The 24,855-nt window shown below is 47.4% G+C and overlaps 1 protein-coding gene across 1 annotated transcript in view; it reads left to right on the forward strand.

Annotated features, from left to right (window-relative positions):
- The window catches only part of DNAH7 (dynein axonemal heavy chain 7), a 1,092,938-nt gene that overhangs the window by 602,248 nt on the left and 465,835 nt on the right, over positions 1–24,855 (forward strand). Inside the window, exon 35 of the mRNA XM_063934143.1 lies at positions 847–1,044. Coding sequence (XP_063790213.1) covers positions 847–1,044 — 198 coding nt within the window. The remainder of the gene's footprint in view (positions 1–846; positions 1,045–24,855) is intronic.

A 24,855-nucleotide genomic window follows, 5' to 3' on the forward strand; every position in this document is an offset into this window, starting at 1 on the left:
AATGAAATCTCAGACAGGTAGAACATATTCGCAGGATGCAATGGAATCCGCGATTGCCGGAGGTGCAGGATGCAGGACGATCTCTGACCTTTTTTTTAAGGGGCAAACACATACAAGGCAAAACCATGCCTTGTAAGTGATTGCCTTTTAAAAATTTTTGAGATTGGCCAGCATCCTGCACCTGCGGCGATCTCGGACTCCATTACATCAAGCCAAATGGCTGAAGCGAATTGAAATGTGGTTATTTCCTACTCAGAGGCAGGACCTGAAATGTCACCAATCAGTTCAGTGAATTCTTGAAAAGCTTGCCACGTTTTCATTCACTCTCGGGGTCGTATGTAATGAAATCCGAGTTGGCCGGAGGTGCGGGTTCCCGGCCAAACTCGGACATTATATTAAAGCGGCAATCATTTACAAGGCAAAACCATGCCTTGTAAATGATTGCAGCTTTAAAAAAAAGTCTGAATTTGGCTAGGAACCCGCACCTTCTTCCATGTCAGAGAAACTCCTTATTCACATATACAGTAGCCACCAGCTACAAAGGAGTGCAAAAGAGTGTGATGGACATATTTAGTCTGGCATCTACATTACATGACAAACCATAGAAAGGAGGACATGACAAGCCGTGAAAAATAGTGGCTTCACAGGTATATGTTCATATACATTAAAGTCAAAGAAATCTGAAAATGTTCAGAATGGATTAAGCGATGTAAGTGTTATGTGTAAAGAAATGTTTTGTACAGACTGATGAGCCACACTTATCCAAATTCCCAGGTAGTATTTGTTGCCACTTAATATTGGGTCTACAGTACATAATAAATAAAGTCATTCATTTGACATTTTTAGGATATCGGAAGATGGGAATTATGGACAGAAGATCTTAGCTCAGCGCCACCTATACCACGTGATATAATGTTTAACAGAATAATTGTGCCCACTTTGGATACCATTAGATATACAGCATTGATGAAGTTGCTGACAACACATCAAAAGCCTTCTCTGTTTGTTGGACCAACCGGTACTGGAAAAAGTACATACATTATCGTAAGTAATTATTCAGTTCATTTCTTAATTTTATTATAATGTCAAATTTCCTGCTTAGTTATCAGTAACAATCGTAAGTTTGTTTTTGCTGTGCTGTGTCTGTTACCAATAAGATTCTTTCTATTTAGTACAGTTCTCTCTCTGTCAGGAAATCCTTCTAAAATACAATCTGCTATTTCCCTATGGTACACTATAATACTAGACAGATCGGGAGGGCAGTGACTGACAAGCTTCTACTGATTGCAGAATGAAAGAAAACCAATTATCTAAGCATCTGCAATGTGACACAGCACACGTAGATTAGAACTTTTTACTTCAATCTTTGTGCCTCTGTTTTTTAGATAAGACATAATGGAGACATTATTGCTCTGTTTGACTTATGCATATGATGAGTTTATATCTCTTTAAAGTAGAACTTAAAATCTAGAACTGGGCTAAGTTTAAAATTAAATTTTGCAATTGTTTGCCTCTGATGCGCGGTTCACCAGATGCTTCTTTCATTGTACTTCTGCATGAGACAGAGATGCCGTGGCTAGGGGCGCCGTGGCAGTGGAGCACTACAAACCTTGGGATATCAGTATACAGATGGAGCTTCTGGTAATAAAGTACCCATTCCTCATTCAGCAGACCGAGACTGTGCTTATAAAATAACACAGAGCTAATATGGTTATCGTTCCCTGCACACTAGAACACAACTATAATATTATGTCTGAGGTGTGCAGCTGATACTCAAGGAGCCCTGTTCTCTTCACAGATATGCAAACAAGTATTGGTATGCGCTCACCCCTCTTAATGTCAGTGATACTTAGTAGAGCCAGTTTGACTGGGGATAAACTGTTATCTTAATAATTCAGGTACTGTACTTGATCTTCATAGTTACATAGTTGTTGAGGTTGAAAAAAGACAAATGTCCATCGAGTTCAACCTGTATTATATAATTTAATATTAATTAAATGCTGTATCCTTGGATATTTCTTTCAGCTAGGAATTTATCTAATCCATTTTCTCTAACGTCCTAGAGGATGCTGGGACTCCGTAAGGACCATGGGGAATAGACGGGCTCCGCAGGAGGCATGGGCACTTTAAGAAAGACTTTGGACTCTGGGTGTGCACTGGCTCCTCCGTCTATGCCCCTCCTCCAGACCCCAGTTTTAGACTGTGCTCAGAGGAGAATGGGTGCACTGCAGGGAGCTCTCCTGAGTTTCCTGCTCAGAAAGCATTTTTGTTAGGATTTTTTCTCTTTTTCAGGCAGCACTGCTGGCAACAGGCTCCCTGCATCGAGGGACTGAGGAGAGAGGAGCAGACCTACTTAAATGATAGGCTCTGCTTCCTCGGCTACTGGACACCATTAGCTCCAGAGGGAGTGAACACAGGTTCGTCCTGGGCGTTCACCCCAGAGCCGAGCCGCCGTTCTCCTCACAGAGCCAGAATACACAAAGACAGAAGACGTCTCAGGTGGCAGAAGCCTTCGGTGCTTCACTGAGGTAACGCACAGCACTGCAGCTGTGCGTCATTGCTCCCATACACCTCACACACTCCGGTCACTGTAAGAGTGCAGGGCGCAGGGGGGGGCGCCCTGGGCAGCAATAAAACACCTCTCCTATGGCAAAAGTCTATATACATGTACAGGTGGGCACTGTACATGTATATAAAAGAGCCCCCGCCATTTTTTAGTAAGTTTGAGCGGGACAGAAGCCCGTCGCCGAGGGGGCGGGGCTTCTCCCTCAGCACTCACCAGCGCCATTTTCTCTCCACAGCACCGCTGAGAGGAAGCTCCCCGGACTCTCCCCTGCTTGACACACGGTGAAAGGGGGTTTTACAGTAGAGGGGGGCACATTATTGGTGTTTATACATTAAGCAGCGCTACTGGGTAAACAATCTGTGTTTTTCTCCAGGGTTATATAGCGCTGGGGTGTGTACTGGCATACTCTCTCTCTGTCTCTCCAAGGGGCCTCAGGGGGAACCTGTCTTCAGAAAAGAGATTCCCTGTGTGTGTGAAGTGTGTCGGTACGTGTGTGTTGACATGTTTGACGAGGAAGGCTCACCTAAGGAGGAGGGGGAGTGCATGATGGTCAGGTCGCCGTCGGCAACGCCGACACCGGACTGGGTGGATATGTGGAATGTCTTGAATGCAAATGTAAATTTACTGCATAAACGATTAGACAAGGCTGAAGCTAGGGATCAGTCAGGTAGTCAGACCATGCCTGTCCCTGTGGCACCAGGACCTTCGGGGTCTCAAAAACGCACCATATCCCAGATCACTGACACAGATACCGACACAGATACTGACTCCAGTGTCGACTATGAGGATGCAAAATTACATCCAAAGGTGGCGAAAGGTATTCGTTACATGATTATTGCCATTAAAGAGGTTTTGCATATCACTGAGGAACCCCCTGTCCCTGACACGAGGGTACACATGTATAAAGGGAAAAAGCCTGAGGTCACTTTTCCGTCCTCATTTGAACTAAGCGACTTGTGCGAAAAGGCTTGGGAATCTCCAGATAGGAGACTACAAGTTCCCAAAAGGATTCTTATGGCGTATCCCTTTCCACAAAAGAACAGGATACGATGGGAATCTTCGCCGAAGGTAGACAAGGCGCTGACACGCTTATCCAAGAAGGTGGCACTGCCTTCTCAGGATACAGCTTCCCTCAAGGATCCTGCTGATGGTAAGCAGGAGGTTACCATGAAGCACATTTGCACACATTCCGGTATATCGTTAGACCGGCTATGGCATCGGCCTGGGTGTGTAGTGCTGTCGCAGCATGGACAGATTCCTTATCTACGGAACTTGACACCCTAGATAAGGATACCATTCTAATGACCCTAGAGCATATCAGAGATGCTGCTTTATATATGAGGGATGCTCAAAGAGACATTTGTTTACTAAGCTCCAGAATAAATGCTATGTCTGTTTCTGCTAGGCGACTCCTGTGGACCCGACAGTGGACGGGGGATGCCGACTCAAAGCGGCATATGGTGTCGTTGCCTTATAAGGGGGAGGAGTTGTTTGGAGAAGGCCTCTCGGACCTTGTCTACTGCTACAGCCGGTAAATCGAATTTCTTACCTTATGTCCCCCCGCAGCATACTATCAAATGCAGTCCTTTCGTTCCAATAAAAGCAAGAAGGTACGGGGATCGTCCTTCCTTGCCAGAGGAAAAGGCAAGGGAAAAAAGCTGCATGCAGCTAGTTCCCAGGAGCAGAAGTCCTCCCCTACATCTGCAAAGTCCACCGCATGACGCTGGGGCTTCCCGGGGGGAGTCAGCTCAAGTGGGGGCACGTCTTCGATTTTTCAGCCAGGTCTGGGTTCACTCACAGGTGGATCCCTGGGAAATAGAGATTGTTTCTCAGGGATACAGGCTGGAATTCGAAGACGTGCCTCCTCGCCGGTTTTTCCAATCGGCTCTGCCAGCTTCCCCGTCAGAGAGGGAGTTAGTGTTGACTGCAATTCAAAAATGGTATCTTCAACAAGTGATAGTCAAAGTTCCTCTTCTCCAGCAAGGAAAGGGGTATTACTCAACTCTGTTTGTGGTCCCGAAACCGGACCCATTTTGAATCTAAAATCCCTGAACTTGTACTTAAAAAAGTTCAAGTTCAAGATGGAATCGCTCAGAGCGGTCATCGCCAGCCTGAAGGGGGTGGGATTGGATGGTGTCCCTGGACATAAAGGATGCATACCTTCATGTTCCGATTTTCCCTCCTCACCAGGCGTTCCTGAGATTTGCAGTACAGGACTGTCATTACCAATTTCAGACGTTGCCGTTTGGGCTTTCCACACCCCCTAGAATTTTCACCAAGGTAATGGCGGAAATGATGATGCTCCTGCGCAAGCAGGGTGTCACAATTATCCCATACTGGGACGATCTCCTCATAAAGGCGAGATCTCGGGAGAAGTTGCTGGACAGTGTGTCGCTGTCGGTGAGGATGTTGCAGGGGCACGGCTTGATTCTCAATATACCGAAGTCCCAGCTTTTCCCTACAACGCGCCTGACCTTTCTGAGTCTGATTCTAGACACAGACCAGAAAAAGGTTTTTCTTCCGATGGAAAAGGCTCTGGAGCTCATAGCCCTGGTCAGGAACCTATTAAAGCTAAAAAAGGTTTCAGTGCATCACTGCACGCGTGTCCTGGGGAAGATGGTGGCATCGTATGAGGCCATCCCCTTCGGAAGGTTCCATGCGAGGACCTTTCAATGGGATCTACTGGACAAATGGTCCGGGTCCCATTTACAAATGCATCAGAGGATCACCCTGTCTCCCAGAGCCAGGGTATCTCTCCTGTGGTGGCTGCACAGTGCTCACCTCCTAGAAGGCCGCAAGCCTCCGAGATTGGGGAGCAGTCACGCTGGGAAGAAATTTCCAAGGTTTCTGGTCGAATCTAGAGACTTTTCTCCACATCAACGTCCTGGAGTTGAGGGCCATATACAACGCCCTACGCCAGGCGGAGGCATTGCTTTGGGACAAACCGGTTCTGATTCAGTCAGACAATGTCACAGCAGTGGCTCATGTAAACCGCCAAGGCGGCACAAGGAGCAGAGCGGCCATGGCAGAAGCGACCAGGATTCTTCGCTGGGCGGAAGGCCATGTAAGCGTCCTATCAGCTGTATTCATCCCGGGGGTGGACAACTGGGAAGCGGACTTCCTCAGCAGGCACGACCTGCATCCGGGAGAGTGGGGACTTCATCAAGAAGTCTTCGCACAGATCGTGGGTCGGTGGGGACTGCCTCAGATAGACATGATGGCATCCCGTCTCAACAAAAAGCTAAAGCGGTTTTGCGCCAGGTCAAGAGACCCTCAGGCGGTAGCGGTGGACGCTCTAGTGACACCTTGGGTGTTCAGATTGGTCTATGTGTTCCCTCCTCTACCTCTCATACCCAAGGTGTTGAGAATAATAAGACTAAGAAGAGTAAGAACAATCCTCATTGTTCCAGATTGGCCATGAAGGACTTGGTATCTGGATCTGCAAGAGTTGCTCACAGAAGATCCGTGGCCTCTTCCTCTAAGACAGGACCTGCTGCAGCAGGGGCCCTGTCTGTTCCAAGACTTACCGCAGCTGCGTTTGACGGCATGGCGGTTGAACGCCGGATCCTAGCGAAAAAAGGTATTCCAGAGGAGGTCATTCCTACCCTGATCAAGGCTAGGAAGGACGTGACATTGAAACATTATCACCGTATATGGCGAAAATATGTTTCTTGGTGTGAGGCCAGGACTGCTCCTACGGAGAAGTTCCATTTGGGTCGTCTGCTTCACTTCCTGCAAACAGGAGTGACTTTGGGCCTGAAATTAGGGTCCATAAAGGTCCAAATTTGGGCCTTATCCATTTTCTTTCAAAAGGAATTGGCTTCTCTTCCTGAAGTACAGACATTCGTGAAGGGGGTGCTGCATATTCAGCCTCCTTTTGTACCTCCGGTGGCGCCGTGGGATCTTAATGTAGTATTAAGTTTCCTCAAGTCACCTTGGTTTGAACCACTCACAACAGTGGAGTTGAAATATCTCACTTGGAAAGTGATCATGTTGTTGGCCTTGGCTTCTGCGTGGCGTGTTTCGGAATTAGCGGCTTTGTCACATAAAAGCCCCTATCTGGTTTTCCACATGGATAGGGCAGAATTGAGGACTCGTCCTCAATTTCTGTCTAAAGTGGTCTCTTCTTTTCATATGAATCAACCTATTGTCGTGCCTGTGGCTACACGGGACTTGGAGGATTCCGAGTCCCTTGATGTGGTCAGGGCTTTGAAGATTTATGTGGCCAGAACAGCGAGGGTTAGGAAAACTGAAGCGCTGTTTGTTCTGTATGCAGCCAACAAAGTTGCTATTTTCCGAACTATTGCTCGCTGGATCTGTAACACGATTCAGCAGGCGCATTCTACGGCAGGATTGCCATTGCCTAAATCGGTTAAGGCCCATTCCACTAGGAAGTTGGGCTCGTCTTGGGCGGCTGTCCGAGGGGTCTCGGCATTACAGTTGTGCCGAGCAGCTACTTGGTCGGGGTCAAACACCTTTGCAAAGTTCTATTAATTTGATACCCTGGCACTCTCCCGCCCGTTTGGGAGTTTTGGTATAAACCCCATGGTCCTTACGGAGTCCCAGCATCCTCTAGGACGTTAGAGAAAATAAGATTTTACACTTACCGGTAAATCTATTTCTCGTAGTCCGTAGAGGATGCTGGGCGCCCGTCCCAAGTGCGGACTTCTTCTGCAAGACTTGTATATAGCTATTGCTTACATAAGGGTTATGTTATAGTTTCATCGGTTTAGACCGAGACTATGTTGTTTGTTCATACTATTAATTGGGTAGTTATCACAAGTTATACGGTGTGATTGGTGTGGCTGGTATGAATCTTGCCCTGGGATTCCCAAAAATCCTTTCCTCTTACTGTCCATCTCCTCTGGGCACAGTTTCTCTAACTGGGGTCTGGAGGAGGGGCATAGAGGGAGGAGCCAATGCACACACAGAGTCCAAAGTCTTTCTTAAAGTGCCCATGCCTCCTGCGGAGCCCGTCTATTCCCCATGGTCCTTACGGAGTCCCAGCATCCTCTACGGACTACGAGAAATAGATTTACCGGTACGTGTAAAATCTTATTTTTAAACTTATTGATTGAATCCACCATTACTACCTTCTCTGGCAGAGAATTCCAAATCCTTACTGCTCAAACTGTGAAGAACCCTTTTCTCCGTTGTGCATGAATTTTTTTTCTTCTAACCTCAGGAGGTCTCCTCGTGTCCTATGTAGCGTTTTTTGATAAACAGATCGTTTGCTAAATCCTTGTATTGTCCCTTTATGTATTTATAATTATTAATAATGTCCTCTCTCAATCGCCTCTTTTCCAGTCTAAACAAATCTAACCTTTTCAGTCTTTCCTCATAATTCAGTGCCTCTAACCCCTTAACCAGTTTGGTAGCTCGGCTCTGAACCCTTTTTGAGTTCCAAGATGTCTTTTTTATAGTGAGGTGCCCAGAACTGTACACAGTATTCCAGGTGTGGCCGGACCAATGATTTATACAGTGGCAGGATTACACTCTCATCCCTTGTCTCCATTCCCCGTTTTATGCATGCTAACACCTTATTTGCTTTTGTTGCTGCATTTTGACATTGAATACATCTACTAAGTCTATTATCGATGAGCACTCCCAAATCTTTTTCAACTACCGTTATCTTTACATTTTCCCCACTTAGTTTATATGCTGCCTGATTGTTCTTAGTCCCAAAGTGCGTAACTTTACATTTGTCAATATTGAACCTCATTCTCCATTTGTCTTCCCAGACTTCAAGTCTAGATAAATCATTATGTAGAGACTCAACATCCTTGTCTGAATTAATTACTCTACATAGTTTAGTATCGTCCGTGAAAATTTACGCTGTGCTTTCTAGGCTAACTCCTAGGTCATTAATGAATATGTTAAACAGCAGTGGCCTGAGTACTGAACCCTGCGGTATTCCACTGAGCACTGAGGCCCATTCAGAGAACATCCCATTAATCCCCACTCGCTGTTCCCTATTGTACAGCCAATTACTCATCCAAGTACAAATAGTGTTTCCTACCCCAAGCTCTCTTAATTTGAAAATTAGTCTCTTATGTGGGACTTTGTCAAAGGCCTTTGCAAGTCCAAAAAGACCACATCCACTGCTTTACCTTGATCAATATTATTGCTCACTTTCTCGTAGAAGCTTATTAAGTTTGTTTGACATGACCTGTCCTTCACAAAACCATGCTGATTTCTAGTAATGACCTTGGAGGTATCCAAGTACTCTAGTATACTATCCCTTACTATACCTTCCAGTATTTTCCCCACTATAGATGTCAAACTTACCGGTCTATAGTTACCGGGATGAATTTTAATACCCTTTTTAAATATTGGGACTACCTCTGCTATACGCCAGTCCTTCGGTATCATTCCTGATGTAATTGACTCGCTGAAAATCAAATATAGGGGTCTCGATAGCTCTGCATTAAGTTTCATAAGAACCCTGGGGGGAAGTCCATCCGGCCCAGGAGATTTATTTATCTTAATTTTACTTAGTCTCTCCCGGACTACTTCCGGGAGAGACTAACCAATACAGTAATTAGCAACGGGCTTATGTTGTGCTCTACTCTCATCAACTTGTCCTCTCTCGTGAATACTGATGCAAAGAATTTATCCAATAAATCTGCTTTTTCCCTATTATCATTAATCAAGACATCCAACTGACCCTTTAATGGTCCAATATTCTCCTTTTTTTTTTTTTTGTGTAAACTGTTTTTATTAGTTAAAGCAGCAGACAAAACATTACAGCAATGCTTTTCAAAAACAAAAGGAGTGAAAACAAAAAGATCACATTACATATATACGTCAGTACGCTACACATAGAGCGCCCTTGGTAGGAAAATAATCTGTCTGCATTACTGACAACATTAAAACTTATAAAAGAGGAACATATTGACAAAACAGCATGGAAAAAGGGGAAAGAGGAACAAGAGAGAGAAGAAAAGAGGGAGAGAGGAGAAGCAAGGGAAAATTAGGGTGGGCAGAGTCAGGTGTGAGAGTCTGCGCAGTAGAGGCAGTCTATTTGGGGGACGGAGGGGCGTCTCCCACCAATTGTGAGTCTAAGCCATATTATAGAGACATCATTGTCGGAATATGGATATGAGCAAGAATACGGGTATATATATGAGTATATTTATAATTATGTGGGGGGTTATGTCGTCATGTAGGACCGATACAGCGGTGTGTCCTTAAAGTCGTACCAGGGAAACCAAATAGCTCTGAAATTAACTGTTTTCCCAGATGAGAAGGAGATAAGGTCTTCCATGTCTAAAAAGTAATCAACCTTTGTGAACCATAATTTAATCGAGGGTGGAGAGGTGGATCTCCAGAGGGTTGGAACCACCGCTTTAGCTGCGTTGCTAAGGTATCTTAGCAGGGAATGTTTGTAGGAGTGTGATCCTGCGGGGGTGAGATTGAGGAGCCAGAAACCTGGGTCTTTCGGGATCTCGTCTCCCACTATCTGTTCGGTGCATTTAAATACCTCTGTCCAGAATGGAATTATAAGAGGGCAATCCCACCAAATATGTATAAAACTCCCTGGGGCGTTTTTGCATCTCCAACACAAATTCGAGAGAGAGGGAAACATTTTATTGAGAACACGAGGAGTCCTATACCACCTATATATAAGTTTATAGAGGGTCTCTAATGTCGATATGCATAGAGAACTCGCCTGGGCGTTCTTAAATACGGAATCCCAGTCAATCTGCGTAGGTAGCCCCGATAATTCCTTCTCCCAGGAAGCCAGAAAGGTAGGAGGTTGTGGGAAAAAGTTTTCCATAATCATCGTATAGATTTGTGAGATAGTATGTGTAGGAGAACTGGGAGAGGTACATAGTTTTTCAAACCCGGTGAGGTCCCTAGTTATGTCAGAGAGGTTCTTAGAAGATGATATGAAATGGTGAACCTGCAGGAACCTCCAAAACTCAGCACTATGTAGGTTCCAAGAAGACTGAACATCTGAAAAGGAGCGCACCCTGCCCGAGCTCACCAGCTGACCAACTCTAAAAATCCCGGCTTCCGCCCATAGGGGGAAAGCAGTCATATTCTCCTTTTTTAACCTTTTACCGTTTATATACTTTAAGAACTTTTTGGGGTTTGTTTTTCTCTCCTTTATGATTTGTTTTTTGTTTTCTATTTTAGCTGCTCTGATTTCTTTTTTGCATTTTTTGTTACATTCTTTGTAGAACTGGAATGATTCTGCCTTCCCGTCAGACTTAAATGCTTTGAAAGAACGCCATTTTTTATCCATTTGTTACTTGACCTTTTTATTAAGCCACATTGGTTTGAATTTACTACTCCTGATTTTTGAGTGTACTTATTGATCACAGTTGTGCTCAATAAGTACACTATGTTCAGATGTAGAAATATATCAATAAGCAAGTAATAAAAATAACCTTATACCATTTATTGATTCACTAGCTGGAGTACCTGTCATTGCCCGGGATTTTAAGAATGTCTGTTTACAAAAATAAATGTAAATATTAAACACACAGTATAAATAACATTGTAGATAGCTGAATACCCCTGCTTCGCTTCGGGATGAGGATGGTAAATTAGAATGATAGTTTGTTAATTTACGTTGGTTGGAGACCTAGTATATAGGCATATCTTGCTTCCCTGACGCACTTTGTGTACTGGCCGGACCCCTTTTTGGTCCCCCAAGGGACCCTGCTCTTAGCACTATACAACTCTCAGTCTGTGGCTTCCTGCTGCCTCCATTTCCCTCCTCACATCATGTCAGTGCCCCTGTTAAATTATCGATTTTTTTTACATTTTCTTATATAGCGTAGCACATTATGTATCTCCTGTTATACTCTGTGCTGCTGGGGGACCGTGCTACTTCCACTATATAACTTTCAGTGTGTGGGTTTGTGTTACCTGCTTTCCCCTCCTCACATCATGTCACTGGCCCTGTCATCACTGACATATCATGCATGTCCTGATATAGTGTGTGCTGCTGGCCCACCCTTACGGGTGCTAGTGGTGTGTTACCACCACAGTGTTTGTTCTCAGAGTGTAAGTCATATGTGTAGCAAGTTTGGTGTAAATTGCTTCAGACATTCCAGAGTTATGCTGTCTGCTGAAAAACTCTGTGCTGCAGCCTCACCCCTAGGGGTGCTAGGGGTGTCTTACCCCCACAGTGTTTGTTCCCAGCTTGTAAGTCATATGTGTACCATGTCTGTTGTAAATTGGTCCAGGCATTCGTGAATTATGCTGTCTCCTGAAATACTCTGTGCTGCTGTCCCACCCCTAGAGGTGCTAGAGGTGTCTAACCCATGCAGAGTTTGTTCCCAGATTGTAAATCAGATGTGTACCAAGTTTGGTGTAAATTGCTCCAGGCCTTCCACAGTTTTGCTGTCTGCTGACATACTCTGTGCTGCTGTCCCACCTCTAGGGGTGCTAGGGGTGTCTGACCCCCACAGTGTTTGTTTCCAGAGTGTAAGTCATATGTGTACCAAGTTTGTTGTAAATTGCTGCAGGCATTCCAGAGTTCTGCTGTCTGCTGAAATACTCAGTGCTGCTGCCTGCTAGGAGTGTCTTCCTCCCACAGTGTTTGTTGCCAGATTGTAAGGCATATGTGTACCAATGTTTGAGTACATTGCTCCAGCAATTCTGGAGTTATGCTGTCTCCTGATATACTCTGTGCTTCTGTCTACCCTCCTAGGGGTGCTAGGGATTCCAAATTGTTTAAGTTGCCTCTGCCATGTTTTAATATGCTCGTAGGAAAAATTTCACGATCTTCGCTTGCAAACTGTGGATTTGTATAGAAAGACAGAAGGACAAATTTTCATTTTTATATAGTAGATTGTGTGCATAATAAACATATGAAATGAAAACATCATATACAGTAATGTGCTGTGTGGTCTCTAACACAGTTTGGTGCAAATGTAGTTTTCAACTGATTGTGTCTGAAATGCCCACTGTGTGTTATGCTCAGCGTGCTTGGCCTTAAATAAGATAGTAAAATAGTTTTGAGTATGGCGTCCTGAAACTCAAATAAAGTTTTGCCAGTGCTGGTGTCGTTACAATCTGACCAGGTGGATTTAAATTTGAACGCCCAGTTGTGATGTCATTGTCGGCGGTCCCTGCGGCCGCATAATGGGATGGTTGGCGGCTGTGCCGACGCCATTAAGTACAACACTGCCTCGCTCACCCCTAGTTACAGCCATAGTTGGCGGGTCGCCTGTACACTCAAGCAGATGTACCAATAGATCTGTGTGGGACTGCGACAGCAGATACAGGACGACATCAGACTGTCAGTGATTGACATTCTGGTGCACTTTGGAGGCGGCAACGTCCTCTGTTTCTCAATATGGAGGTGTATCGCTGCTGTAGAGGCCTCTGTAGAGGATGGAGATTTCCTGGCATCTTGCTTGTACATGTGGCGACCAGCTTGTGTGACCCCATGGGTCACGCAGGCAGCCAATGGTGTCGCAGTTGATCCGATGCTGCGTCTTAGGATGCAGCTTGTATCACTAATGCAAGCAGGAGGCATGACACCTCCTGCTGCATTACCATGTTAGACCTATACTTGCTGACATTTCTAATCTTCTCTCAGGGAGATGCTCGGAGAGGGGAAGCGGCTGGGCGGCTATGAGGGTGGGGCCGAGTTTATTGCATCATTAGCCCCCGTCCACTCACTGGAGGGAGGGGGGAGGGGTTGGGGGTGTGTACCGCGATTGGGCAATATTTGCATAGGAGTAGTAACATGCGGTGAGGTAAAGGGCTCAGGAGGCACTGGCTAGTAGCAGAGTGAAATTTACACACAAAATATGATCCAAAGCGTGTACGTGGGCATTATACACAGGTGCAGCAGTTTATACTGCTGTAAATTTGGTGAGTTTTGATCAGAGATGTGCAGAAAAGATGGGGGGGGGGGGCACTGCCTCACCTGCCATAGACTTTTTACTCTAGCGTTTTCACTAGAAAAATGATTAGAATAATACAAAGAAGATATTTCTTATATATTCTTTATATTTTTCATATACTTTATATAGTGGATTATACATTAGTATGACAGGAAAGGCACTGCCTTACCTGCCTCACCCCACCGCATGTCACTGCATAGGGGCAGAGTTAAAATGAAACAGCATTTAATTGCATCATTAGGCTCCGTCCCCTCCGCCGGTTCCGCGATTTCGGCAGATTTTTCTCCCCATTCTGCCCACTTCACTAGGAAGTGGACAGAATGCGGGAGGAGTGTCCACTCTTCCGAGGCTGCGGGGAACTGTTCGAGAAACTGGGTGTCTACCGCAGAATCCGGGAGAGTAGGTAAGTATGATTAGAGCTATCGCTGCTGCTTCCATGTGAGTCCACATCTGAATCAGGCCCCATGTGTACCCAGCCCTAGGGAAAACAGAGAGGAGAGAGGTGTGTAGTACAATGTCAAATGCTACGCATAACATAGATGTTGCTTCAGTAATTGTAAAATAAGTATAAACGTAGCACAGAGCAAAAATAGAGTTCCTACAAATATCTAAATTTACAGTATTCTGCAGCAATATATTTTATCTTTTCTTAATATAATAAAAGTAAATGTTTAACAATGTTACTGCAAATACTGTTACTGTTACAAATACATTACATACGCCAACATTTTTCAACTCATTTAAAATAGCAATATGTAAGGGTTATTTAGTATGGGTGTAGTATGGTATGCCGGCGGCCGGGCTCCCGGTGACCAGCATACCGGCGCCGGCATACCGACAGCGTGGCGAGCGCAAATGAGCCCCTTGCGGGCTCGCTGCGCTCGCCACGTTTCGGGCACGGTGGCGAGATACGCGCACCACGCTATTTATTCTCCCTCCAGGGGGGGGAGAATATGTATCGGTATGCCGAGTGTCGGGATTCCGGCGCTGGTATACTGTGCGCCGGGATCCCGACATTCGGCAACCAGAAGAACACCCATTTAGTACTACTGGTCATGAAATATGTAATCCACGGTGCTTCTAGCCTACATTCAATACCCCAATCCACTCCGATCTCCCTCTCTTCTTGCTCATACGGAAAACCATGTGAAGTTATGCTGTTATCATAACCAAATGCATTTTATGTCTATTCTGAACAGAGAGATTTGCTATCGCTGCTAACAATAATCCAATGCAAATTAGTGTGTATGCATCAAATAAAATGGGATTTTGTCATATTTTTATTAAAACATTTAAGTTTGCAGCCCATCGTCAAGGGACCCCAATTTCTGCAAGTGCCTACACTAGCCATACTTGCCTACTTTTGAAAAACGATTTCAGGGAGAGGGTTTGGTACGGCATCCTGGCAGTCATATGAATGACAGTGGCATCCCGATAGTGGAGGGCAGGCCCAGCGCTACCAGCTCAGCAAAGGGATGCAGTGCAGGGAGGCGCCTGGCTGGGGAGGCGTTCTCCCTGCTCTGCATCCCTGTGCTGCCGCTGCGCCTGTCCCCCTGCTGCTGCTGCCCCTGTCACACTGTGTGACAGGCACCGGCGCTGGCAGCTTCAAGGCAAGCCTCCAGTCCTCCCCCACTTGATTGTGTTCGTCAGAAAAGGCGGCGGAGCCTCACAGGGAAGAGGAGGTGGAGCCTCATGGGGCGGAGCTACACTGACTAGGCTGCCAGAGACTCAAGAAGTACAGCTGCTGCTTGTAAAGTACTGTAGGGCCGGCATCATGAAGCCTCCTCTCACCTCCCCTCCCCTGGGACAGTGCAGTGGCTGTAAAGGACCCAAAAGGGGGCAAAGCTACACGGGAACAGGCTGCAGCACCGTGCTACACAGAGGGATGAGCTGCTACATCTCCGGTCTGCCAGAATTCTTTAGGTAAGTGTGTGTATCTGTGACTGTGTATGTGTGTAATGTGTTTACAATATGTAGGTATGTGTGTGTGTGTGTGTGTGTGTGTGTGTGTGTGTGTCATAATGTGTGTAAGCGTCACTGGTACAGGGGGCGTTACGTGTGAGAGTGTCACTGGTACAGGGGGCGTTACATGTGAAAGCGTAACTGGTACAGGGGGGCGTTACGTGTGTAAGCGTCACTGGTACCGGGTGGTTTATGTGTGTAAGCGTCACTGGTACGGGGGAGTTTACATGTGTAAGTGTCACTACTACAGGGGGGGGCATTACGTGTGTAAGCGTCACTACTACAGGGGGGGGGCATTACGTGTGTAAGCGTAACTGCTACAGGGGGTATTATGTGTGAGAGCGTCACTGGTACAGGGGGCGTTACGTGTGTAAGCGTAACTGCTACAGGGGGTATTATGTGTGAGAGCGTCACTGGTACAGGGTGGGTTACATGTGTAAGCATAACTGCTACAGGGGGTATTATGTGTGAGAGCGTCACTGGTACAGGGGGCGTTACGTGTGTAAGCGTAACTGCTACAGGGGGTATTATGTGTGAGAGCGTCACTGGTACAGGGGGCGTTACGTGTGTAAGCGTAACTGCTACAGGGGGTATTATGTGTGAGAGCGTCACTGGTACAGGGGGCGTTACGTGTGTAAGCATAACTGCTACAGGGGGTATTATGTGTGAGAGCGTCACTGGTACAGGGGGCGTTACGTGTGTAAGCATAACTGCTACAGGGGGTATTATGTGTGAGAGCGTCACTGGTACAGGGGGCGTTACGTGTGTAAGCATAACTGCTACAGGGGGTATTATGTGTGAGAGCGTCACTGGTACAGGGGGCGTTACGTGTGTAAGCGTAACTGCTACAGGGGGTATTATGTGTGAGAGCGTCACTGGTACAGGGGGCGTTACGTGTGTAAGCGTAACTGCTACAGGGGGTATTATGTGTGAGAGCGTCACTGGTACAGGGTGGGTTACATGTGAGAGTTACTGGTACAGGGGGCATTATGTGTGAGAGTGTCACTGGTACAGTGGGCGTTACAGGTACGTGTGTAAGCGTAACTGCTACAGGGGGTGTTATGTGTGAGAGCATCACTGGTACAGGGGGTGTTATGTGTGAGAGCATCACTGGTACAGGGGGCGTTACGTGTGTAAGCATCACTGCTACAGGGGCGTTACGCTTTGAGAGCGTCACTGGTACAGGGGGCGTTATGTGTGAGAGCATCACTGGTACAGGGGGCGTTACGTGTGTAAGCATCACTGCTACAGGGGCGTTACGCTTTGAGAGCGTCACTGGTACAGGGGGCGTTATGTGTGAGAGCATCACTGGTACAGGGGGCATTACGTGTGTAAGCATAACTGCTACAACTAACCCTAGGGGATTGACCACTTGTTTGCATCTCTGGGACTTTATTTCAACACCACTGCGGCAGAACTGACCCTTTCAGCCTCTAAAGGATTATCTCCAGCTGATGTACATGGGACTGCATTTTCAGCTCTGACCTACAGGCATTCATTTGACTGATAACCCCCCCCCCCCTTTTTATGAATTGTTAACCAATAGGATTTCAATATGTCTAGCACTTAATAAATGTGATTTCTTTAAAAAAAAAAAACATGCTGTCCTGAATGTAATTTCTTCATGCAACAGCAAGCGCCGGTTCACCTTTTGGGGGAACCCGTGGGGGAAAGAGGGGGCTAGGGCTAACCCTCCCCCCCCCCCCTTAGTGCCTAACCCCCCCTAGTGCCTCCCCCTCCTGGGCCCTAACCCTAAGGAAAACCCTGATACTTACCTTCGGGATGTTGGGCATCGGTGTTCCAGCGCCGGTCTCCTGAGTTGTGCCAGGATTCTGGCGTCTGTCACATGACCTCCAGCATCCCGATCGACGGGCTGCTAAATGCATAATACATGCCCAGGGAGACTGTGAACATTTGCTGCTAATCCTGAGCAAGGGCTGATGGGTGCCTTAATTGAAAGCTGCCATGATAGCACTGAAAAAATGACGGAAAAGAAATATGCCCACGCTTGGTTTTAACAATATTGTACGTGGTACCAGTATTAATACTGCCATGTAGCTGGTATCATGTATAATATGGGTAAAACTGAGCATGGGCATATTTATTTTCTGTTGTTTTTTTTTTAAATGTGGCTAGTGCTATCATGGCAGCTTTCAATTAAGGGGCTAATTCAGACCTGATCACTGCTGTGCGTTTTCGCACAGCGGGCGATCAGGTGTGAACTGCGCATGTGCCGCAGTGCGCATGTGCATGCCAGAGATGCGTTCGGCATCTCAGCCCAGCGATCACCTCTGCCGTTTTGGGGGCGCCGCCTAGACAATGGAGGCGTGTCCAGAACGCTGGGGCCGTGGCGGCTGCGTGACGTCACACGCAGCTGCCGCGACCCAGGATGCGACAAGCAGCTCCCTGCCAGAGCGCAGGAGCTGTGCAGCTAAGGCGCTACTGGTCAAGTACAAAAGCATCGCCGCTTATGCAGGGTAGGGGGGGCTAGGGGGGGAGGGGGGGGCCTGACATGCGGGGCGGACTATTTTTATAGTCAAAACTCTGGAGTAAAAAGTCTATGGCAGATGAGCGCCTACCTTTTCCGCACATCTCTAATCAAAACTCCTCAAATTTCCAGCAGTATATCCTGCTGCACCTGTGTATAATGCTCACATGTACCCTTTGGCTCATAAATTGTGTGTAAATCTGGCTCTGGTACTAGCCAGTGCTTCCTTAGCCATTTACCTCACTGCACATCCCTCAGTATATGGGAGGTGAGGACATATAACTGCAATGTAATGGTGTGTTGAGAATACTGTATATGCCAGGTTATGGACTTGCAGAAAATTGTGGTCCCTTGACAATGGACTGCAAGATTAAATGTTTTGATCAAAATATTACAAAATCCCCTCTGTTTTATTTGCTACATACACACAGATTTGCAGTATATTATTGTATGAGATCTTTTATTTATGTCCTGTACCCACTATTGCAGAGTTTGTAGCAACGTATAAGTAACAATGATGATGATTCTTCTGTCATTACTGAATGTAAAGTATATCAGTATTGGCTTTGCAGAGGTTTTGTATGGTTATCTAATCCATTATGTGTTAGCATGTTAATTGCATTGTTTTACTTCAATAATCTGTGTGACTTTAATAAGAATGTGTCTTTATGATATATTTGCAGTGTTTAATATGTTTTAGTGTTCTGTGTATCTGCTATGAATCATAATTAACTTGGGCTGGTTATATTGTTCCTGTTCATTGAGTTTTGAAGAATTGCATCTTGTGGTCGGCCTACAGTAGCATACATTTTATTTCCATTGTAATCTCCTTAAAGAGATATTCTGAAGTTGTTATTATTATTATTATTTACATACTATTGAATATGATATATTATACACTGTACAGTGATATGTTTGTAAATAATTTTAGTGTTATCATGTAAGAATGCATCATTACTATCACTGACCTGGTTTGAGGAGGTTGTGGACTCGGGGTTTCTTCCGATGACCGGGAAGTGGAACCGCAACTGGGCCGCAGCAGAGATGGACGGATGTAAGTCTTCCTCATGCAGGATCTGATCGGCGGACAGGAGGCACGTGTGGACGCTGAAGGTCTCCTGAAAGAGAGAACTTGACAGGTGCTGGTAAATCACGAAGGTGCTGGGAGGCACGGAGGTGCTTGGAGGCACGGAGATGCTTGAAGGCTTGGAGGTGCTTGGAGGCACGGAGGTGCTTGGAGGCACGGATGTGCTTGGAGGCACGGAGGTGCTTGGAGGCACGGATGTGCTGGAGGCACGGAGGTGCTTGGAGGCACGGAGGTGCTTGGAGGCACGGAAGTGCTTGGAGGCACGGAGGTGCTTGGAGGCACGGAGGTGCTGGAGGCACGGAAGTGCTTGGAGGCACGGAGGTGCTTGGAGGCACGGAGGTGCTTGGAGGCACGGAGGTGCTTGGAGGCACGGAGGTGCTGGAGGCACGGAAGTGCTTGAAGGCACAGAGGTGCTTGGAGGCACGGAAGTGCTTGGAGGCACGGAAGTGCTTGGAGGCACGGATATGCTGGAGGCACGGAGCACTGGAGATCACAGGTACAGTTTGAACGATGATACTCAGGTGCCGGAGCACTGCCCGGCGTCTGAATTTAAACTTCATGCCAGGGCCTGATTGGAGGACGGGCCGATGACGTCACCCGCAGCTCCCGAGGACGTCGGACGTGGAGGCCTGCTAGACGGAGCGCCGGACGCCGGGGACCCGCCAGCGAGGACGGCCGCACGGAGACCCAGCACGCCCGGAGAGGTAAGTATGAAGACTGCGGCGCCGTGACAGTACCCCCTCCTCTAGGAGTGGCCCCTGGACACTTTCCCGGCTTCGTAGGATGTCTAGCATGGAAGATCCGGACTAGTCGAGGAGCCGAGACCTCAGAAGCCTTTATCCAACTTCTCTCCTCAGGACCATATCCTTTCCATTCCACCAGATATTGCAGATTCTTGTGAAGGTAACGCGAGTCTAGAATATTTTTGATCTCGAAGTCTGTTCCTGTTTCAGTCTCCACTGAGGTGGGGCTAGAGGTCTTTGAATGGAAACGATTAAGGACGAGAGGACGAAGAAGAGAAACATGGAAGGCGTTCGGTATACGTAGGTGTGAAGGTAAACCCAGCTTGCAGACCACAGGATTCAGGACTTGTAGCACAGGGTAAGGACCGATGAATCTTGGAGCAAACTTCATGGTGGGCACCTTCAACCGGAGATTACGTGTGGACAGCCATACCCTGTCGCCAACCTTGTATTGTGGAGCGGCTCGCCGTTTCTTATCCGCAAAGAACTTGTACCGGACTGAAACCTTCTTAAGATTAGCATGAACCTTACTCCAAATTTGTCTGAAGTGTAGTAGAGTGGACGTTACGGCTGGAACCTCTTCCATCGGAAGGCTTAGTAATTCTGGAACACTTGGATGGAACCCATAGTTGATGAAAAATGGAGATTCACCAGTGGAAGAATGAAACGAATGATTATGGGCAAACTCTGCCCAAGGTAACAACTCCACCCAGTTGTCCTGTGAAGGGGAGAGATAAAGACGGAGGAAAGTCTCTAGATCTTGATTGACTCGTTCCGTTTGTCCATTCGTTTGGGGATGATAAGCGGAGGAAAACTTAAGTTTAATCTGTAGAGTCGTTCAGAGGGCTTTCCAAAACCTTGCGGTGAACTGTACCCCACGATCAGAGACTATTTCCTGTGGCAACCCATGCAACCGAAAATGTTCTTGGATGAACAGTAGAGCTAGTTTCGGGGCTGTTGGTAGACCAGTCAAAGGAACGAAGTGTGCCATCTTCGAAAAACGGTCGACGATTACCCAAACGGTGTTGCAACCCTTGGAATGGGGCAAGTCAGTGATGAAGTCCATGGAAATATGAGTCCAGGGTTTCATAGGAATGGACAGAGGACGAAGCAACCCAGCAGGAGGTAAACGGGGAGATTTATGCTGTGTACACTGGGGACAGGAATTAACGTAATCCTGTACATCCTTCCTCATGGAGTCCCACCAGTAAGATCTTTGCAGAAACTTGTACATCTTCTGGGCGCCGGGATGACCGGAGAATTTGGAGATATGGGCCCACTGAAGTATCCTCGACCGGAATTTGACCGGTACGGACATTCTTCCAGGAAGAGGACCTGGAGTAGTCGAGGCAGCAGAGACAGAAATTGGATTTAAAATTAAACTCCATTCAAAGGAATCCTCATCATCTGTGGGAGTTTGTGAACGGGACAGTGCATCCGCTTTGGTATTGAAAGTCCCGGCTCGGTATTTGATAATGAAAGAAAATCGAGTGAAGAAGAGTGCCCATCTAGCTTGGCGAGGATTCAAACACTGTGCGGTTTTGATATACAACAAATTTTTGTGATCAGTGTAAATGGTAGTCACATGTTTGGCCCCCTCTAAGAGATATCTCCACTCTTCCAAGGCAGATTTAATCGCCAAGAGTTCCTGGTCTCCAATAGTGTAATTCCGTTCAGCTGGAGAGAATTTACGAGAGTGAAAGCCGCACGGATGTAATTTCTTATCTGAGGCATACTGAGAGAGAACGGCCCCAACTCCGACCGAGGATGCGTCGACTTCTAGGAAGAAAGTTTCCTCGAAATTTGGTTGTTGGAGTACTGGAGCGGACATAAAAGCTGATTTCAAGTGGGAAAAGGCCTCTATGGCTTCGGGAGACCACAACCCCGGGTTGGAACCCTTTCTCGTTAGGGCGGTAATGGGTGCAACAATGGTGGAGAAACCTCTAATGAACTTTCTATAATAGTTAGCAAAACCCAGGAACCTTTGTATTGCTTTCAAGGAGAGTGGCTGTGCCCAGTCCCGAATGGCAGAGAGTTTCTCCGGATCCATGCGAAGCTCCTTCCCCGAGATAATATAACCGAGGAACGGTATTGATGTTACTTCAAAAGTACACTTGGACATCTTGGCATAGAGATGATTCTCACGTAGACGGCGGAGTGAGAATCATCTCTTGGCATAGAGATGATTCTCACGTTGACTTGTAATCTGTGTTCAGCAAGGTCTTTTGAAAAAATCAGGATGTCATCCAAATACACCACGACACTTAGGTATAACATGTCTCGGAATATTTCGTTGACGAATCCCTGGAAGACAGCAGGAGCATTGCTAAGACCGAACGGCATCACCAGGTACTCATAATGCCCATCCCGGGTATTGAAGGCGGTCTTCCATTCATCTCCCTCTCTGATGCGTATAAGGTTATAGGCCCCCTTCAAATCAAGCTTGGAAAAAACATGGGTACCACGAACTCTATCAAATAACTCTGTGATTAGAGGCAAGGGGTATTTATTTTTGATGGTAATATCATTTAAGCCGCGGTAGTCGATACATGGTCTTAACCCTCCGTCCTTTTTTTTCACGAAGAAAAAGCCCGCTCCAGCCGGGGAAGTAGAGGGGCGGATGAATCCCTTGTGAAGATTGGTTTTGATATAGTCAGACATAGCCTGTGTCTCTGGGAGAGACAGAGGATAAATGCGACCCCGAGGCGGCATTTTTCCAGGGATAAGGTCAATGGGGCAGTCCCAAGCTCTATGGGGTGGTAACTGGTCGGCTGCTTGTTCCGAAAACACATCTCTAAATTCTTGGTATGCCTCTGGAATAGGTTCCTCCTCCGCCTTAGAAGAAACATGAAGCGGACAAACAGGGGTGAGACAGTTAACGTGACAAAAAGAACCCCAAGACCGAATCTGTGCGGTCTTCCAATCGATATGGGGATTGTGACTTTTGAGCCAAGGTATTCCGAGAACTAGATCGTGATGCATTTCCGGGATCACCAGGAACTCCAAGTATTCTTGATGTAGAGCCCCGACCTGTAGTTTAACTGGAACCGTGCGTTCTGTTATGATACCCTTGGATATCCTAGTATCATTGATGGCTGTCAAGGAAATAGGCCGTTCGATGGACCGTACTTCCAAATTCAGGCTTTGAACACAGAGGGAAGAAACGAAATTCCCCGCAGCTCCAGAGTCCAACAGGGCTTCAAAAGACTTGGAAGTGGCCTTGGTGATTAACGTTACAGGAAGCAAACAGTCCGAAGTGGGAGAAGATTTGGTCGTAACCCCCAACTTGACTCCTCCGGAACAAGCTAGGCCTTCTCGTTTCCCGGACGGGATTTGCAGGACTTGATGAAGTGACCCGCAGCTCCGCAGTACAGGCAGAGCTTACCCTCATGACGACGTTGCCGCTCCTCCGGGGACAATCGGGATCGGTTAATCTGCATGGGTTCGTCTGGACTTGGACCCACCGCTTGCCTTGCAGGAGGAAGCCGGAACCTAGAACGATCCGATCGACTACGTTCTCCTCCACGTTCCTGCATCCGGAGATCTACCTTGACACAGAGGGAGATCAATTCCTCTAAAGAACCCGGAAGCTCTCGAGTGACCAACTCGTCCTTCAGGCGATCAGAAAGACCGTTCCAGAAAGCAGCTCTCAGAGCCTCATTATTCCAACGAAGTTCAGAGGCAATGGTTTGGAAATGAACCACATACTGACCCACGGATCGGGAGCCTTGACGGATGCGGAGTAAGTCAGAAGAGGCCGAGGTCATCCTGCCGGGCTCGTCAAAAATTCGTCGAAAAGACGTGATGAATTCGGAGTAATTGGAAACCAGTGAATCAGAACGTTCCCATAATGGAGACACCCAGTCCAAGGCAGATCCTTCCAGCAGAGAAATAATATATGCTACCTTGGACCGGTCTGTAGGAAAGTTGTGAGCTAGTAGCTCGAAATGTACCTCGCATTGGTTTAAGAAACCACGACAATTCTTAGGATTCCCATTGTAACGGGATGGCGTAGGCAGCTGAAGGCGCGGAGTGGCACCGGCCGATGGTTGGACATTGCTGGAGGTGGCAAGTGGTGCAGCTACCGGAACTGGTGCCGGAATTACTGAGGCTAGAGACGCCTGAATCTGATCCAGACGTCCGGACAACTCCTGGAGGTACTGCATCACCTGACCTTGTGCCGCTTCCTGACTTTGTACACGGGAAGCCAGGTCCTGGATGGCACCTGAGTCCGTGTTCCGATTCCCCGGGTCCATGAGGCCTGAGTATACTATCACTGACCTGGTTTGAGGAGGTTGTGGACTCGGGGTTTCTTCCGATGATCGGGAAGTGGAACCGCAACTGGGCCGCAGCAGAGATGGACGGATGTAAGTCTTCCTCATGCAGGATCTGATCGGCGGACAGGAGGCACGTGCGGACGCTGAAGGTCTCCTGAAAGAGAGGACTTGACAGGTGCTGGTAAATCACGAAGGTGCTGGGAGGCACGGAGGTGCTTGGGGGCACAGAGGTGCTTGGGGGCACGAAGGTGCTTGGGGGCACGGAGGTGGTTGGAGGCACGGATGTGCTGGAGGCACGGAGGTGCTTGGAGGCACGGATGTGCTGGAGGTGCTTGGAGGCACGGAAGTGCTTGGAGGCACGGAGGTGCTTGGAGGCACGGAGGTGCTTGGAGGCACGGAGGTGCTTGGAGGCAAGGAGGTGCTGGAGGCACGGAAGTGCTTGGAGGCACGGAGGTGCTTGGAGGCACGGAGGTGCTTGGAGGCACGGAAGTGCTTGGAGGCACGGATATGCTGGAGGCACGGAGCACTGGAGATCACAGGTACAGTTTGAACGATGATACTCAGGCGCCGGAGCACTGCCCAGCGTCTGAATTTAAACTTCCCGCCAGGGCCTGATAGGAGGACGGGCCGATTACGTCACCCGCAGCTCCCGAGGACGTCGGACGTGGAGGCCTGCTAGACGGAGTGCCGGACGCCGGGGACCCACCAGCGAGGACGGCCGCACGGAGACCCAGCACGCCCGGAGAGGTAAGTATGAAGACCGCGGCGCCGTGACAATTACGGTATACAAGTCATGTTCTCTCCATGATGCTTCTGGTACCATGATCCCCACTGTTAGCCAGTGGCACTCTTTTCTATGCC

The sequence above is a fragment of the Pseudophryne corroboree genome, chromosome 7 (assembly GCF_028390025.1).
Source record: "Pseudophryne corroboree isolate aPseCor3 chromosome 7, aPseCor3.hap2, whole genome shotgun sequence".
NCBI lineage: Eukaryota > Metazoa > Chordata > Amphibia > Anura > Myobatrachidae > Pseudophryne > Pseudophryne corroboree.